Raw genomic sequence first — 18,733 nt, forward strand, 5'->3', positions numbered from 1 at the left:
GGGGGTAGCACCATCTCTGCAGGCCTCGAGGCGAGTCCTGGTGGGAGCACGGCCACTTGCGGAGCCGAGCTTTGCCGTAGTTCCCGTAAACGGTAAAAATAACACATCGAGATACAAAATGGATCCTCTGCCCAAGAGCGGTCAGAGCGGAGCAGCTGGCTGGGATGGGGCTCCTGGGTCTATTCTTAGCTTGGCCAGTGCCTCCCTGACCTGACCTTAAGCGTGGAGAGGAGGTGTGAACGGCCTCGTCTTCCCAGTCTGTAAACTGGGAATGCTAAACCCTTCCCTGCCCGACGCCGTTGGGGAGACCAGAGTGCAGAGCCCCATGGGACTGTCGCTTGGAAGCAGTGGCGGGTCACAGGCACAAGGAAGGACTTCACGTGCGTTCTGGCAAACGGGGGAAGAGCTGTGGAGGTGAAATGACCTGCCCAAGGTCATGCAGCCGGTCGGTAGTAAAGCTGGGATTGGCACTGGGAAACGCCTGCTTCCTAATCCCCGCTGACTCCCGGTACACGCTGGGCGGGCAGAGCAGGCAGGTAAGGGGACAGGCAGAGTACGTGCAGGCTGGTGCGTACGGACCTGCCGGCGCCCAGGTCTTGGGGAGCGCAGCTCAAAGCCCAGCGCCGGGGCTGCCCGACTCGGGAAGCACCAGTCCCTCGTGTCCCTGAAGGTCAGAGTGCTCCCTGCCAGGAGCAGGGATCGCCGGGACTATGCCAGCAGTGCTCTGAGCTACCAACAGTATCCTCATTTGGGGTTTTATTTTTTGGACTGGTAAAGGTCCAGGCCGGTTTTCAGGGCTCCCGGGCTGTAACACAATCCCCTGCTTTGGCTTGTAAAGTGATCGCCGCAGGGTTCGGGAAGGAATTTTTCCCCCCGCATACGCACAGCCTTGCACCGTTGACTAGTGCATCAATAATAAATGCTGAGATCTCGCGTAGCTTTTATCTCAGAAAAGCTGCACAAACGTTAACTAATCCTCGCCGTACCCCCAGCGTTAGGTAACTTCTGTGGATTAGCGAGGGATGAGGGAGGCTGCAGAGGGAAGCGGGAACAGCGCCGAGGACATTTTCTTGTTCTCTGCTGGAGTGGCCAGGGCAGGGACGGTGCCGGAGGACGGGGAGGGGACAGAGGTCACGGTGATTTCGTGAAACGGGACTCGGGAGCACCCATCCTGCCGAGTGTCCTTTTACCGCAGAGCAAGCTCCATCCCTGGGGATGGAGACTGCTGGCTGTGAGGCAGCCGCTCTGCTCCCTGACTTCTCTTAGACACCAGGAGGGAAACTTTCTACCCTAATTTTCTTGCCGGTGATGCGAACCCCTGTGCCGCCTTTCCCCGGCGGGCCTGGAGTAAATAGTTGTCCTTTCTTTTACAGCCAGAGGCCTTTTTTTTTTTTAAGGACAGTGAGAGTTTTTTCTTGCTTAGAAGCATGCTGGCAGTGCTGTTAATGCAGGGTCAGTCTGAAGTCCTGTAGTCAAAGCCACTAGGAAAACTCATGGCCTTACATCTGAAGCAGGATTGGGACTTTGCAGTGGAGGATGGCGGGAGGAGGAAGAGGTGCTTTTCTCTGCTCCTGGACCAGAGAATGATGTTTTCTTGTCCCAGACCCTTGCTCTTCCCCCAAAACTGCTGGGAAGAGGAAGCTGGCTCAGGGCTCCCGGAATTGGAGCGGGGTGTCTCCCAGGCCGGTGCATTTGGGTTGGTGGCCAGGGTCACCTGGGTGCCGTAATCAGTTTATTAACTGATGGTCAAAGCAATCAACCGGAGTTACAAAACAAACAAAGATATCTTTTAACTCTTGATTAGAAGGGTTGGTTTCTGACCAACCCAACTCTGGAGTTAGATGTTCCATTTTCCAGCAAATAATAGACTTGAAAAAAAGGGGATTATTTCAGTTTTGGTACAGCAGTTAGCAGATACTTAGCACTCACTTAAGAGAGATTCTGCCAAAGTGATTGTTCTGTGATGATATGATCCTGGCTGGATGCAGGTTCCTCGACTCCTGCAGATCTCCTTGTCTCCCCTCTAACCCCAGCAATTTGGGAGGAGCAGGGAGAGCTGCAGACCGTCGGGTCGGCTCTGAGGGGTGTATCTCCAAAATCCAGCCCTTGGTGATGTTTAAGTCAATTCCCCAAACTTGGCTTTTTCTGCTCTTAGTAAACAGTTGCTGAAGGCAGTTGCCCTGGAGATAGGGAAACGGCGCAGATAGAAATGGCATGCTTGTAATGTCTGTGATTCAAATATTGCTGGGTCAGTGGCTGCTGCTGGCGTGCCGCCTTTCTGGGGAAGCCAGGGTAGCCGCATGTGTTTGGTTACAGTGTGGAAATCATGAGGATCTAAAGAAGGCTGTGGGATCTCTCCCTTTGCCCCCACATCGTTCTCAGGCTCTACCCAGGTCTCACCTGTCATGTTCCTGCTCTCAGCAGCCTGTTCCAAATTGTCCTCTCGATTTTGTAGCCACCTATCCGGCAGGGAGTTTGCAGAGGGGCTTTCCCCATATCCCTCCCTTGACTTTATTTGCCTACTGTGAAGCAGGCTGTGGTGTTTGCAAACACTGAACCCGCCTCAAACTCACTGGAACGTATTCGGACCTCAAACGACAGGTTAGTGTTTAAAAGGTGGAATGGAGATTCTCCTGGCTGGGCTGCGCACCTCTGCCAGCACGACAAAGGCTAAGCCACCTTGCGACCTGCTAACTAGCCCTTTGCTCTTCCAGCAAGGCACTTTTTTCCTCTCCTTTCCCATCTGCAGTGAAGACTTGCCCTTGTAGGTTGTGACATCTAAAAGAAGACCTCCTCCAGTCCCCTCTTTTCCCGCAGCCCTGGGAAGCCGGTGCTCCTGCAGGTTTGTCCTGCTGCCAGCCGGGCCAAGGGAAAGCGACAGCAGTGTCTCGGTCTGTGCTGCTCTTTTCAGGCAGTCGGAGTGAAGTTGGATTTCAGTCCTGTTCGACTATCAGCTGCCTGTTGGGGGCTGCTTGCTGGACCACGTTTGTGGGTGTTCTTCTGGTTTTTTTTGTTTGTTTTTTTTTAAAAAAGAATTTGATAAGTGTCAATCGATAGAAGCAGTGGGGAGGAGATGGAGGAATTTGCCCATTCATCTGGGAAACACGTGGTTTGACAAATGCTTAGGCTGGAAAAAAGGGATGGAGCTGGGGGGGACGTTGTGCAGAGCCAGCCAGGGTGGGTGGTTCCAGCCAGACCCCTGCACCACACCGTGCCCCACAGATGCTGTCGTAGGTAGCAAATCTGAGTCCCCAGCCAGCTTTTGTTTAACTGTTGGGTGTTGCATCTCAGAACTGGGGTTGAAAATAGTGCAGTTGCATTTAGCCAGGGGAATAAATGACCAAAAGTAACATTTCCCAAGTTCTGAGAGCTTGTACGCCATACGGGCTTCCCTTCTGCAGCTGGTGAGTGCTCCAGGTTGTCTCCCCGCTGTGCGTAATAGCAGTGGAAACATCGTAATGTTTGTCTCTCCTGTTGTCTCAAGGCATGCCTGATGGTAACATAATTGGAGCTGGTTGGAGTTTCTGGAGGATGAATCTGCTTTCTTCCCAGCTGGAGGAATCTCTCTGCAACTGCCTGGATTAGATGCTTTTCCAGAAAAGTCTGATGCCTCAGAAGAGGCCGTTGGTGCAGAGGAAGTTCTGCATGTGCTAGTGGTGATGAGGCAAATAGATTTGTTCAAGCTTTGCTTGAACTGGTCGGTGTCACAGCTGTGGTTTGTGGCAGCAGCTTTCCTGAACCACAAGTAAAGCATTGAGCTGCACAAACTCTGTGATGGGCTAGTGTGCGAGGTTCCTCTGCCTCTGAGCTGGCCTGGCTGTTGTCAACCCCTAGAAATATTTCTTGTTAGATGTTCTGCAGAACTTCAGGGCCTCCTTTCTGGTGATGTTTGTACAAAAAAATCTGCTTTCATCTCCGTGTGAATCAGTTATGTTGTGGCTCGGCAGCAACTCTTGTGGACTGGAAAAGGGACTTGAGGAGGAGTTGGGGGTGTAAGATCCGACAGGTTGGTTAGGAGTCGGGGTGTTAGTTGGGGGAGTGTGTGGATAGCATCTACGCCTCCCCATGTTCTTCTGGAAAATGCTCTAGGCTGGAGACATGCTCAGGTGTTCTTGTGGGCAGCAATTTAGGGTTTTCCTTACCAAGTTGTCTCTTACCTTGTGCTTTGGGTTTGTTCTCTGGGCAAGAAATCTCTGGGTAGATCCTCGATATCATTATAGGTGTTTTGTTCCAGCTTCTGGCCCATCACCCCTCATCAGGATGCAGCGAGGCCAGGCAGTGGGTGAGAAGTTCATACTGGCACAAAGCAGAATAAGTGTGACACAACCAAATAATCTTTTTCTTCCATTTCTCTTCCTGGTGCCTGTGCAAACCCCTTTGCTGGAGGCCCGTGCGGAGAGATGCTATCACTGTATCTGATGTGGTGCAAGCTGGGTTTTCCCACACCAGCGTGGCACTGGGACAGACTGGTGGGTCCCCATTACGGCTTCGGATGGGGTTAGTGGGGCTGTTGCTTTGGTGCTGCCCATGTGCATCTGGGACCACGAGCTGTGCCTGGCATCACTCTGAAAGTGAGCTGGAAAGCAGGTCGCTGCCTGGGGAGTGAGAACGAGTGGCCAGGCTGACATCTCATGATGGAGAGCACAGGTCTGGAAGCAGACCTTTTCCTGATGTTCAGAGTGTCGCTGAGGATGTGCCGAGTTGAATGTTAACATGGGTGATATTAATGAATTTGCTGGAGCTTGACGCAGAGATTCCTGGAACATAATAGAGCATCATTATAAGCCCCTTCACATAACACTGTCTTGTTCTGCAGTGCCCCGGAGGATGGGGGGGATGGACATCAACCCCTGTTTTAACTGAACAGGTTTTAGACTCTTAACTCTCTTCTTAGAACAGTAAATCCATCTTTGAGAGGTGTGTGTTCCTCAGTGAGTGGGTGGGTTATCTAACCAGATAAAGGAAACCCGGTCCCATCCCCAGAGGAGACCTGCGTGTGCGTGATCTGTTCTCTGCTCTGAGCATTCTGAATAACCTGCAAGCCAATGACCCTGGCCGTGCTCCTGGAGGGCTGGCTGACAGCAGCTTCACCATAAAGCCTCGTGGAGAGAGTGGGCTCATTGATTTCTGCTTCAGGTTAAACCAGCGTGGGGGTGTGCTAGCTTTGTATGGCTTCAGCAGCCTCTGTCCAAGTCCCTTCAAAGACATTTCTGTCCTTGTCAGCTATTTCGGGAGGCTCTGAAGGTGTTTTAACTTCTCTTTTTTCCCCATACTGGACTCTAGAAGGCTCTTTTGTGAACAGATGCTCTCCAAACAGCAGGTAGAGGGCAGGCCCACCTCTCGGACCTGCTCGTTAGCACCCATGCGAGTGACGAGATGTGCTCCTGGCGGGGTGGTTTGTGTGTCCGAGCAAGCATGATGGCCGCTCTCCACAGACCCGCCGTGATCTCACGTGCTGCGCTGGACCCTGGGAGTTGTGCTGAACAACAGAAGCAATCACAAGAAAAATGCTACTCTGTGTTGTGGGTAGCTGGGGCCCTCATTGGCCATGGCTTTCCTCCTGCCTGCTAGAAACGCGGAGTAGGTGAAGTCATCTCATACAGCGAAATGCTCCTGCCAAGAACGGCTACTGCGTGGTGACGTAGCTGCTTGAGCTTGGTGTAATTTTCCTCGGCCCAGGTAGCTGTCTCACCTTGTGAGCCCTGTGGCAGGGAGGTTTTAGGAGTGCAGCTTGGTTTGCAGGTCTGAATTTGAAGATTACCCCCTGTGCGTTGTGTTGGGGTTGGGCTGTGCTGGGGAGTGATGTTTGTACTGTGGCTGAGGATGTGCCACACGGGGGGGTAGTGGGGAGGGTGAGGGTGCTGAGACAGCAGCATCTGTGCCCAGGTGAGGGGGGTGAGACACTTGACTCTTACCACCACTGCACCCCCTCCTCAACTAATGAATCTACTCATTGACTCCGGTATGCATAAGTGTCTAGGTATGCTGTGCATCTCAGCCACGAGAGATGGCTTTTTCTCAGGGACATATGTCAGAAGATGCTTTGGAGCAATATGCTGATTTTTTTTTTCCTGCTGTTGCTCTCTAATTTCTTGATAAATGAATTGGCTGAATTTACACTCCATAAACTCATTTTCTACATGTCTTATTTCACAATGTTGTGGCACGTGGTAGTTTCCTCTGGTATATGCTAAAAAACTGAGTAAAAAAAAAAAAAAAGCCTTGACTGTCCTCATTCTTTCCTGGAGTTTCCTCCTTCCTATAAGTCTAGCTCCTGTGTGCCTGGGGAATGGTGTTTGGAGGAGGAATTCCTGGTGGAAGTTAGGAAATGACTGGCCAAACTGAGTTGTTGAGGCTGGCAACCACTTTCTGCTTCTGCCTGTCATCTTTCTCACAGTGGCTTTTTGTTTTTGTTGTCAGTGGATATGCAGCCGATGAAATTACACACTGTATTCGACCACAGGACATTAAGGAAAGAAGAGCTGTCATCATCCTTCGAAAGTAAGTGTTGAAGCCCTCCGGACAGTAAGATAAACTTGGATGTGGTGTTGTGATGTTTCCTAAGGTGCTTTTAAAGAAACACTTTAAAACTGTCTTGCTTGTTAATTTGCTGGCTTGATCTTACATCTTGCTTGGATGTCACTCTCATCCTTACTTGTGTCTTGCTGTACCCATCGCTTGGCTGGTGGAAGTAGATGGAACTTGTTACTGCAGAGTTAATCACTTCTTGGCTCAGTGCGGCAGTACTTCATTGTAATGTCTGGGTTTGCAAGCTTTGTTCGTGTCCAAACACCTGGCTTTTATTGGCTGCCTAACTCCAAACAGCTAGGATTTCAAACTCTCTTGTTTTGGGCTATGTATTCAGGTGTCTGACCATATGATATCCACATGAGAGAGTTACCTGGACAGTCCTTTGGAGCTAATGCTTATGATGGAGAATCTCCTGTAAAGCAGATAAAGTTTTCTTGGTAACATGGCTTTCATTTCCTGGGGAGAGTGAGAGGAAGATGCTGGCTTTGAAGGGAAACAGATGCAGTGAATTTAGTGCTCACTTTACAGAACTTGTCCTTCAAGTCGGTGTTGGGAAGCCAAGCTCTGTAAGCTGTTTTAGAAGCACGCTTCCTGTTTAAGAAGATACGCTGTCTTGATGGCATTTCATCAACCAGTGCTTGTTCCTAAAGCTCTTAAGAAAATGGAGAAAAAATAAACCAATCCCACCCCAAACTCCCTCAGTATAACCTTTTTTTGTGCCCAGAAATGTCCTCTCTCATCAGTGTCTTCTACTAGGAGACCAAAAAATGTGACTGCCACACATTGACCCATATTGATTGTGCCTTAGAAGGTGTTAGCAGTAATTCTGCTGTCAAGAAATCTTTTTGCAAGTGAAAACACATGACTTGAGTCCTGTGAACCGAGCCAAAAGTGTGGGCATTGGTGGCAGGGCTGCAGTTGTGGCGCAGACTGGCATAAGGCTAGCAGGCAAGTGGTCTAGATTCAGACTTGCTGAGCTTTTGGACGGCTTAGTTGGTTTCAAAACAAGTCTGGCAACGTTGTGAAGGTATGGCACAAAGCCAGTGGACTGGAGTTGGACATCTGGTTAGAGAGACCCATGAAATGAAGGCAGGAAAAACAGCAGCCCTGAGGCGTTAGCCAGGCTAAATCAGCACAGACCCAGGGAGGCGGGATGAGATGTGGCAGGTGATAGAGTGGGATGAAAGAAAGAGATTAGAACCAAACCACCCAATAGCTGGTTATTGCCACGTGAGGTTTAAGGTGAGAGGGTTGCGATAAAAACTAAAAGACTGTTGTGTTCACATTGTTGGTTACTGCAGCCAACAAAAAGCAGTGCGAGTGCTGATGAACACCAGTGGAAGGCATCTCCAAATCCTGTAGCTGCTTTAGTTGGGCTTTGGGATAGAGAAGCTGCCTGTCCTAGGCTGTAGAGCAGTTCCCTAGAAAAGTCAGTCAGCTAAATAAACTGAAGTGCCCAAACTGGTGCAGATATCTAAGATACTCGTTTAAACTGGCTCTACCTCTTGCTTTCGCCAGCTTCTGTAAGCTAAGGGTGTTGATTTATTTCCGTCTAGCCTGACTGTCCTCAAAAGTGCAACTGGGCAAGCACCTAGCTGGCTGAGATGTACCCGGCTGACCTGGTGCATCGCTGCTGAACAGACAAGGCCCATTAGCTCCTCGCAGAGCCCTGTTGCGTATGTTTGCTTAGCTATCCTTCTGTAGCAGTGCGTCCTTCTGTCTTCCCCTGATTTTAGGGGCCTGATTTGCTTAGTGCTAGAGCAGAAGTGTGTCTCTGCCCAGTCATATGCAGACAGTGATGGGCTGACTTGACTGGCAGGCTGAATGAAACCACAACAGGATTTTTCTCTTGAGCAAAGTGGAAACCCCCTGGTAATTATTTTTGTGTAATCTCCGTAGAGCTTAGCAGCCCTGGTGAATACATGGCAATTGCCTGTTTGCCAAAGGGTGCACTCTGCTGCCAAATAGAGCTTATTAATTGCTGCTTATCCCCTGTGACGGCGGCCATCTCCTCGCTGAGTCCCGTGTGCATGCATGCATGCACAGCAGGGCCGCGGTGACCTTTGTCTGCGCTCGCATCCCCGTGGCATGTATTGCTGCAGCGAATGCCATTCCCTAGCCCCGGATCATGCGACTTTGTGCAGTCTGAAATAGCGTGTTATGCAACCAGGAAAACAGCTACTTCCGCTGGTAGCCTGCTAGCATGAAAGGCTTGGGAGCAGCCAGCGGCCTCATAAAACTCCCCTTCCTCATCTTCATGGTAAGAATCAGCCCTGAGCTTTCCAGCGGGATCAGATCAGTTGGGTCACAGAGCAGCATAAACTTTGCTGCAGCTTGGAGCTGGGTTATTCGGCTCTGAATAGGCTGCCAGAGCCTGCTGGGCCCCAGACGTTTGAGTCTGGATCTGCTCTTGCCTCCGAGCGTGTGGTTCTAGAGACGGTTTTTGCTGGCAGCGGCAGGAGAACAAAGCTGCATGAGCTAGAGAAGTGGCTGGGTTTTGCAGGATGCTTGAGAGCGGCGTGGTTACCAAGTAGGTCATAAACACTTCAGTGCTGTAGTGTGATGATATTTACAGTGTTTCCTGCATATCGGAGTGCAGGACTGCGGGGAGCCAGCCAGGTTTGGAAGCGCTTTGAGCAAGAGTCTGGGGGGGAGGAACGGTGCGCTCAATTTCATGAGATGCTGAAAGAGGTAATGTGGGAGGTGGGGATAGAAATAAGACCTATTGAAGCGGGTCTTGAAAGTCATTTTAGAGGGCTTATGCTGCCGTTTGTAAGCATTTCTTTGCAAGCCATTGCGTTGGGGAGTTATTCTATTTAACTTGAACTTCAGTAGGTAATTTACTCTCCATTTTAGTATAGCCTCTCCTCATACCTGCTTCTGCAACTCATACCTGCATTGCTCTGTGGACAGAGAGAGCGTGGCTGGTGTTCCCTTGCCCTTGCAGTATATTTGGTGGTTTGTTTGTTTTAATTGCAGGCCTGTAGTTGCTGTTGTATTTGAGAGGTATTTAAACCACCTAACTTGTCTGGGGCAGGATCTGCAATGCCTTTGGTGTTCAAGCTGGACTGGGTCCAGTCCTGGAGCTGAGAACAGCTCAGGACGATGGCATTGTGGACTAGCGCCGGCTCCAGCCTGGCAGCTGCCTGCGGAAGTGTTCCTTGTTTCTGGCATGCTGGGCAGACTTGGGCTGCCATGCCCGGTTTCACGTGTGCCAGCCTGGCATTGCCCTGGTTAACTTGAAGAGGCTCTCTCTGATGGCGGACAGGAAGCTTGGCAACTGAACGTGCTTCCTAATGGGAGTTTAGGTTGGGATTCTCCTGTGGAAACCTCCCTCAGGAGCTAAAGTTCAGCACTAGAGAGCAAGTAGTGGTTCTCCGCTTTCTTTCACCCAGACCCCTTCCATATTCACCCCTAATCCCAAGGAGGGAGACAGGCTGCAGCAACAATATCAGGGTGCCTTTCCTTCTGGGAAGTGGCTTCCATCCTCCTGAAATAGGCAGCTCTGGAGCACCAGCACCACCTTTTAGAGTGTTTTGCCCATTCTTAGGCTTCAGTCTGAGTTTTGAAATAGACTTTAGCAGAGCTTGTAAGTTGAGACTGGTAACTGTGCTGTGCTTGGGAGATGGCGATAGCGCCATGATAAGACGCTGCGCCGTGGAGTTTTTATTCCTGCTGCTTAGCCTGCTGCTTCCCCTCCACATGTGCATGGCTACAGTCGTGCCTGGGCCAGTGACAGTTCTGCTCTGGGATGAGCTGTGCTTGCTCTCCGCTGTAGCTTGAGCGTGTGCTGCGCTGCTGGAAGGGATGTGGTGCAGCTTCTGTTTGCTAGACCTTCTCCTGACTCGTGCTTCAACTCTTTAAACCTCTTAGTCAAGCTGAGAAAGGCCTGACCCCACAAGATCTTGAGACAGTAGGGAGTTTCCAGATAGAAGCAGTTATTACTGTTGTAGGTGATGATGATTTCGCAGGGCATCTCCCAGGTGGCTTAACTGGAGCTGCGAGTTATTGACGAGTCACTGTGATTTCACAGGATTTTACAGGTGCTCCAACGCCTCTACTCTGTATCCCATAACTGGGATTGCAGTGAGCCCAGCACCATTTGCATTCACCTCATGACTACACATGTTCCTAAGCCTTCCTCTAACCAAGGCAGCAAAGGTTAAAGCTGAAGCTGCAAGTAGCAGAAAGCTGCAGCTCGTTCTGCTGTTGAGCGTAATAGTCCTGACCTTCTTCCTGAGCTGTGTGGCTGCGATTGAGGGTTCTGCTTCAGCATCTAGGACAGACGTCCACTGCAGCATGTTAGCGGTTCTGTAGAAACTCCTTGCAAATTCTCTTCTCTTTAAATATTTGCAGAACAAGACTAGATGCACCTCGATTGGAAACAAAATCCCTGAGTAGCTCTGTGTTGCCACCAGGTTATAACTCTGACCGTCTATCGGGAAGCAACCGGGACCAGATCCTGAAACCAAAGCGGTCCCATCGCAAAGCAGATCCTGATGCTGCTCACAGGTAGGATGATGTCTGCTAAGATCAATGTTTTGGATGGTATCTCTAGGTCAGTGCATGTCTAAGGTTCCTGGCCTCTGACAAGAGAGGCTGCACAGCACACTTAAAAGCATCCTAGTTTGCACCTCCTGGGTGCTTTCTGTGGTGCACAGATCTGTTTTATCAGAATGAGGTTCTTTATACGTTCCTCCTAGGCTTGCAGAGGCTAAGCTCTGGCTGTAAGCAGCTTACATTGTTTATCCTGTGAGTGGCATAATGAAGAAGCAATAGATTTGGCTGGCTGTTGATAATGCAGTCATTCAGAACAATAGTTTCCCTGCAGCTAATTATTTTTGACCTCTATTGCCAAGCAACCTGTGCAGCTGTGTTAAACTATATTATGAAAGCAGTCTTGGGAGAGAATGTGAGGTTTTGCTATCTGGGAAAGGTGAAGGCCGCCTTGGGAAGCTTCTCAGACCTGTTTTGGTTCCAGAGCTGCATGTGTATATTTTTGTGTGTGTAACCAGACTGTGTGAAAGCAGAAGCCTGACCTTCAGGGATGCTGCTTGCTGAGGTTTCAGACAGCTTGAGCTCTGCGGCAAGGCTTCCCTTAAACACCACCTTGCTCTGCGTGAACGTACTGATAGCCGTGAGTGATAGCCAGTCTGCCAGCTGTCGTGCAATATTTCTGGCATTCTCCAATTCCAAAGCTTCCGGAGGATCAAGAGAGCATTCTCTGCAGATGGTGTAAAAGCTAAAAGTCGGTTCGGTCCCGGGGCTTGGCTGCTGTGCGGTCCCAGCTCGTGTTTCAACCTGTCCTGGAGGGAGGAGGGTGGGGATGACTTGTTTATGAGCGGTGTTCATTCACCTGGACTCAGACTGACTGGGAAGATAGATCAAGAAGAGAAGCTAGCCTGCAAATGAAGGCTTACCTCTGAGCATGCAGTGGGCTGGTGTATGATTAGAGGAGCAATCATGCAGGACAAATCTGCAGATCGTGAGGGCTGGGTTTTAGCCTGTTGTGACCTTATCGGGGTGGAGGGACTTTCATGGACTCCTGCAGCAGATGGGTATGAAAAACATGTGTTTTTCTTCCTTTGGCCTCAAAGGCTCCAGTATAACATAGGTAAATAGCATGGATATCAGATAGTGGTATCTCTTGGAGAAACTTGGCAGTTGCCACCTAAGATAAAACAAGTGGTCTCTGCAGCCACCAGCCCAGTCCTACTACAAAGAGATCGCAGGTGAGAGCAGAGGCAGCTTTGCAGAAGTAACAACTGCACTGTGCTAATGTTTGTGAGAACTAGCGAGAGGACAAAGGAGTTCGGAGCTGTGGTTTGATCCTGCACCACAAGCACCTCAGCAGCTTGAAAAGGAGCTCAGCTCTCTGCTGTGAGTTCTGCTGGAGGAGAGGCAGACCCCTCTGCCCAAGGGATGTTTCTTGGGGCCACAAGCTGCACTTAAAAAGAGGTGACTGGGCTGTTTGGAAGTGTTCCTGGTGGAGGTAAAGACCAAAACTTGCCCTGGGAAGGGGAAGGACTTGCACCATCGAAAGCAAAGTTTGCAGCCTCCCCATGGGTAGTGCAACTTGGTCATCTGTTCCTGCTCTGCTGAGTGCCCAGCACTGGGAAAGCAATGTGGAAACAGTCAGTCATATCGCTCAAAGTATGCAAAACCGCAGATAGTGTCTGCACAAGGAATGCCTGAATCCTGTCATGGATGTGCTCTCACTCCCTCTTTCTCTCTCTCCATAGGCCACGGATTCTAGAAATGGATAAAGAGGAGAACAGGCGCTCAGTCCTCTTACCAAAACATAGGAGACGGAGCAACTTCAGCTCTGAGAACTATTGGCGAAGGTCTTACGAGTATACGGAGGACTGTGACGAGGAAGAGGAGGACGGCAGCCCAGCCAGGAAAGTTAAAATGAGGCGACACTGAGGATTGCACTTTCCAGGCTTGTGGAGCTGATGAGATTGGCCTCCAGTCTGTGAAAACTTTCTCCTCCCTCTGGCTATCTTCCATCTAGCTTCAGTTTTGGTTTTTCCTTTCAGGCTGAAGAGTAAACAGGAAGGATCTAGGCGATTTGTTTTTATGAATGGAGGAATGCTGAGACATACATAAGGATGGAACATGTCCAGTGCACATGGTGTCCTGAGTCATGGGTCAAATGGGCATCTCTCCCTTAGGAAGCAGATAAAGTTATGCCAGGCTGTCTGTTGGGATTTCTTTTGAAAACACCAAAAAGTTTAACTGTTTCATTGCGCAAGATTCAAGAGTTGTATTTTTGTTTTTTTGCTTTAACTTTGTTCCTTTTCATGTGTTCTAAATATGATGTTTGACCCCAGGAGCTGAAACTCTCTGTGGTGGCCTCGTATTCCTTGCTTCACCAAAGGGCTCCTTGGTCTGCTCTTACCTAGTTGTTGTTGGGTTGTGTTTTAAGGGTGCCCTGCAGTAACTGGAAGTTTGAAGCTTTGCAGACCCCTCTTACTGCAATTGATTTCAAAGAGTTTAGGACATTTTTGTTGCACTTTAGTACCAGTTTTAAATGCTGTAGGTTTCCTTTCCAGTCCCTTTTCACAAGTCAGTGTGGGCTCACCGCCTTGTGTCCCTGCACTGCCCTCTCCGAGAAGAATGTACTTGAGCTCTGGTTTCTCAGTGCTGGTCTGACCAGGGGTGTATTTTGGTTGAGGAGGAAGGAGATGTGGCTGGCTTCATTTGAGGCTGGCCCAGCATTGACCCGAGTGATCGCATTGAGTACATGCTGCTTCCCAGAGCTGGAGATAGCAAAGAGGAGTAGGAGAGACGCTGTGCTTGTGAGGACACTTGCCTTGGGTTCCTCTGAGAAGACCTGTTCACCACTGCCCCTTTTAGGTGGAGAGAGTTGAGGTGGCGCAGCATCCCATCCCGAGGGACCAGCTGCGTTCTGTCAGAGCAGGAACAGGCGCTGCCACGGCCTTGGGGGAGCTGGGCAGCTCCACTGTGGTCTGTCCCCTCTGAGGCTGGCTCTGGGAGCAAGGACGCTGCAAGGGTCTAGTTTGGCCCCAGTTCAGTGCATTCAGTAGCTAGTGCTGCAGCAGTTGCCCTCTTCCTCCTGGCTGTGTTCCTGGGGTAGGGAGTTTTCTGGTTGCTACAGAAAATGCTGAGAAAAATCAGGCATTCAGCCTCGCGGAGTTAGTGTTAGAAAGTCTGCCGCCTTCTTCCTCTTCTCCCACCCGGTTTGTGTTAGCCCAGACCAAAGCCTCAGCGTTTTCAAAGTTTGGGGCCCAACACCATATTTAGAACCGTACTTTTAAGAAACTTCCTCCAATTGATTCTTTGAACCCAAGTGTTGGCAGTTGTAAGGAGTAGTCTTATTTTTAAATTTTTACTGCTTTGCCCTCCCTCAAATTGTAGTTTTTCTTAGTGTCGTGTACCCCACACACTTCACGGTCTGCACGCTTGGCAATAAAAAGATGTAATATATTTTGAAACCCGTTTGCTGCTGTCTTGAGGGGCTCCCAGTCAAAACAAACAAACAAACAAAAAAACCCAAACCCTAGGCATCATTCCCCGGAGTGCTGTTCCTTGGTGATCGAGCACATTTGGTGACATCTGGGTTTCGGTGTCCTTTTCCTTCCCCGCTGACTTCTGCAGCTCCTGCCACTCGCCCGTTGTTGGGGTTTCTGCTCAGGCTGGATCTAGCGGTCACATTAGTGCAAAGGAAATTACCATCACCTTCAGTACCACTGATCTGCGAGGTCCCCAGTGCCTGTCTCTTGATTCTCTTTATCCGATTGCTTTCCTGGTGAGAGCCCCATTCGGCTTGGTGTGGAGGTATGGGCACAGCCTCACGGCCAGCCTTCAAAGGAACCTGTCTTGTCTGCCCAGAGATCTAAAAGTTCATGCTTCTGCTGCTTCTGAAACCTTTAAAAAAAAATTTTCAGACCACGCTTAGTGTTTGAAGCGGTGTACCTCACCCTCCCAGCTTTCTGCAGAGAATCCGGGCCAGCTCTTGGCTACAAACACCTTGTTTTGGAAAGCTCGGCATTCCCCTGATAGCAAAACCACATGCTGGGAGCAGTGATCCTTTCTCTTCCTTATGGCTGGTGCAAACTTCTCCAACAAGCTAGAGACCTGCTAGCAGGATGCCTAGCAATGGCTGTTTCTAGTTGTCTTTCTGGATTCATCCTGGATGTGCCCCGTGCCCTTCTCAGTGTCAGGCTCTGCTGCGGGTGCTGCTGACGGTGGCAGTGGTTGCTACCAGAGGTCTTGGCTCTGCACAACCTGCTCTCCCCCTCTCCTCCCGCACCAGCTCCCAGTTTTACTCCTACTTCTGTAATATGGATACTGTATCCTGGTGTCTCAACTCAAAATGAAGCTGGAGGCAACCTGCCTTTCTGGGGCCGCTTCCCAGAGCAGGGCTCCTGTGGGACGAGGCACTGGCTGTATCTGCTGAAAAGGCATCCTGAGGTCTTACCTCTAGCCTAGTACCAACCATCACCTCATCCCAGTCCTTGTGCAATTTGTACACGCGCAGGTATCCTTCCTTTCCCGGTTTGTTTCAGTATTCCCGCATGCCATGGTCAGGAGCTCTCCCCTCCTTCCTTCCCCCACTGCCCCACATCTGTGTGGTGGGTCTGAGCTGGCAGCTGTGGCTGGAGGGACAGGAGGAGCTCCTTGCCAGAGCCGCTCTCCAGCTGCTGTCTGTTCTCGTGTGCGCTTGGTTTTCAACCTGACTGGTTGGGGCTTGACACCTTGGAGAGAGAGAAAGAGAGTGGGATGCAACCAGTCTGACCCGTAGCATCTCTTGGGTGAGGAGTCCCCAGCATGTAGGCAGGCCATCTTCCCCACTTGTACAGACATTTTCTATACATACGGATGTATATGTGTAGATAACATGGTTTTTTAACTCTTTTGCACTGAACAACATCGGAGAGAAACCTTGATTCCAAACCAGAAGATGCATTTTTCACGTGGATCCAGATGTCTAGATCCCTTACTATAACCTGTCTGGTAAAACTGGCTCAGAAATACTGGTGATGCCTGTACCTGTTCTCTGTTGCTGACTGTGTCGGGTTGCCTGCAGGCTTCGGGTCAGGCTGGTGGCATGGGTCTGGTGCAGAGGACGGAAGGTGGTGAGCTTCAGTTTGGAGGCAAAAGTTCTCCCCGTCTGCTCCGTGGCGTGGGCTCATGCACAGACCTGACCCTGTCGGGCTTTGTCCTGTCTGTCTGGTCCGGTCGTGTGGTCCGACCTCCTCTCCATCCACCCACAGTGTGTCATTCATGTAACCCGCTCAGCCCAAAACTTGGGAATAAGGCTACATCCAATGTGATGATCCCATGCACCCAGACCTACAGCCCAGACCATGAGAACTGTCTTTCCTAAGGAAGGGGGAGGAAGGTGGGGTTTGTCCCCACTTTTCTGCAAAGAGCAGGAGGAATTGGGGTTTGTTACCATTACCTGTATCTCGAGAAGACTCGGTGGTTGAACTAAAGCTCTTGCATTGGTCGTGTGGGCTCGATATGTCCATAGGAAGAGAAGGAAAGGCTGTTTGCTGGCAGTAAGAGGTGAGCTGGCCTAGGGAGGGGCTGTCAAGTCTGCTGGCAGGTCCCTGCCTGGATGGGCTTGGCAGGCAGGCTGCCTGCAGCTGGGGAGCCCTGGTTGCCACATCTGGCTCCATACCTGTTGAATTCTCATCCAGCTGTTAGGCGAGAGCTCTGATGCCTGGGAGCTGCGATCCCAGTACCGAGGCCTGGCTCATCCCGGGGGTCACTGGGGCGCGGGGCAAGCCGATTTCTGCCCGGGTGAGAGCTCCGGCCTTTGGTGCTCGGTGCTGTTAGTACCTAGCGCTCGCCGCTGTGTGGTCTGAGCCCCATGGGTCGAAACAGTTGCCATGCTTTGAGGAGGGCTGGGGGCAGGGGTCTGGACCCCCGCCAGCAGCAAATAGTCTTTTATCTGCCAAAAGCGTTCCCTTTCCCGGTCGAGAGGAGAAATGTTTGGCCAAGAAGCGTGTCTCTGCTCCTTCCCGCGCCCCTGCCCACAACTTACAAGTTCTGGCTGACTTTAATTTTGTTTTTTAAAGATTCTAATTTTTTTTTTTGTTACAAATAAAAATAAAAAAATAAAGAAGAAGTGGCAATATTTTTTTCCGTAAGCTTTTCCTAGGAAAAAGCGTGGTTTGTAACAAAGTTGTACAGTTCTGAAGTTTGAGATACGAGAAGTACTGTGTGAAACGCTGTAAATGGGGCAGAGATTATTTTATGTACAGTCTGACGCGGGGGGAATCTTTTAATTCTGGTTGATTCTTAGGAAGAATTTGGTTCTTCACTGTCAGGGTTTGAAATTTCATGGTTTCATTATTATTATTTTTTTTTTCTTGTATAGATTGCTGCATTAATTGAATAAAAGCAGAAAGCATCACTCTGCCTGCCTGTGTGGTGGTGCCGGCGGCTGGGATGAGTGCCTCGCTTCCCGGCTGGCAGAAACGAGGTTGCGAGGAGCAGGGAACCGCTTCTAAATTAAGGGAGTATTTGGCTCCTTGGGGACAGGGCAGCCAAACGCAGTGTCTGTCCCTCCTGTGCTGCCCTAGAAAGCAGCGACAGGGCTCGCTGCCCTCCTCCTCCTCCTCCTCCTCCTGCTCTCCCTCCCCAGGGGCTGGGGAGCAAATGTGGATGCTGTCCCCCTGCAGCTCCCACCCTGCCCCACCGCCCAGGCCTGCCACAGCCGGTGCCTGGTCCCCAACTGGCCCCAGCACCCCAGAGGGGCCGTACCTTGTGCTTCGGCCTCTCGTGGAGCCCCTCACCCCCCCACCCTGTGCCTTCTTCCTGCAGAGAGAGATTGCGGTGGACAGGTATGCAGTGCCAGAGAGGGGATGGCGTGGCTGGATGGGGTCTGCTAGCCTCACATGGTGGGCTGCTTCTTCCTCCGCCTCCTTTTCCTCTGCTGGCCTCGTGTGGTGGCCTTCCTCTCTCTTCCTCCTCTCTCTTCCTCCTCTCTCTTCCTCCTCTCTCTTCCTCCTCTCTCTTCCTCCTCTCTCTTCCTCCTCTCTCTTCCTCCTCGATGAGCTTCTGCCCGATCTGGCGATGTCCTCTCCATCACCCACCCTCAAGCCCTGGGGCTGTACGTGGGGTCAGACCCCTTCCCTCCATCCACCTGGGAGCCCATCGCTGGGGCATCAGGGCATTCACCCCCAGGGTCTTTTCCACCCCAAAAGGCTACGTCAACCCAATGTGACATCTCCCCGGGGCCGGAGTTAGTCAGCAGGGAGGGGAAGCCTTGCCCTGCCCGGGTTGACTCACCCCAAACCTGGGTGCAGGACAGGGTGCTCCCCATATCCCTGGGGGAGCGTGACACGGCTATGCCCAGCGCCATGGTGGGAACAATCGGTTACCAACTGGGGATGGAGCCTGAATATTAATGGCTGGAGCTGGCAGGGCGCTGAGCACCCTGCCAGCACAGGGCCCTGTATCTGGGGGCACCCCATGGCTGTGGGGCCCATAGGCCAGGATGAGGCCCTGAATCCAAGACACCCCATGATTGTGGGGAGCCCTGTGAGCAGGATGAGCGGACTAGGGCTGCCCTCGCTGTCGCTCCCACCACCATCCCCGGAAAGGAAAAAAAACCGAAAGAGGTGTAAAAAAAAAATAGAAATAAAGCGCCCACAGAGGGCGCCTGAGCTGGGGGGAAACTACAACTCCCATCGACCCCTAGCGGCGGCGCATGCGCGGCGCGGCT

At 51.1% G+C, this 18,733-nt stretch overlaps 1 protein-coding gene across 1 annotated transcript in view; it reads left to right on the plus strand.

The window, feature by feature from the left end:
- The window catches only part of MYO15A (myosin XVA), a 38,602-nt gene extending 24,847 nt beyond the window's left edge, over positions 1-13,755 (plus strand). The window contains exons 66-68 of the mRNA XM_010570600.1: positions 6,421-6,501; positions 10,888-11,043; positions 12,774-13,755. Coding sequence (XP_010568902.1) covers positions 6,421-6,501; positions 10,888-11,043; positions 12,774-12,957 — 421 coding nt within the window. The 3' untranslated portion in view covers positions 12,958-13,755. The remainder of the gene's footprint in view (positions 1-6,420; positions 6,502-10,887; positions 11,044-12,773) is intronic.
- Positions 13,756-18,733: the final 4,978 nt, after the last annotated feature.

The sequence above is a fragment of the Haliaeetus leucocephalus genome, unplaced genomic scaffold, assembly GCF_000737465.1.
Source record: "Haliaeetus leucocephalus isolate CR32 unplaced genomic scaffold, Haliaeetus_leucocephalus-4.0 Scaffold295, whole genome shotgun sequence".
NCBI classification, from domain to species: domain Eukaryota; kingdom Metazoa; phylum Chordata; class Aves; order Accipitriformes; family Accipitridae; genus Haliaeetus; species Haliaeetus leucocephalus.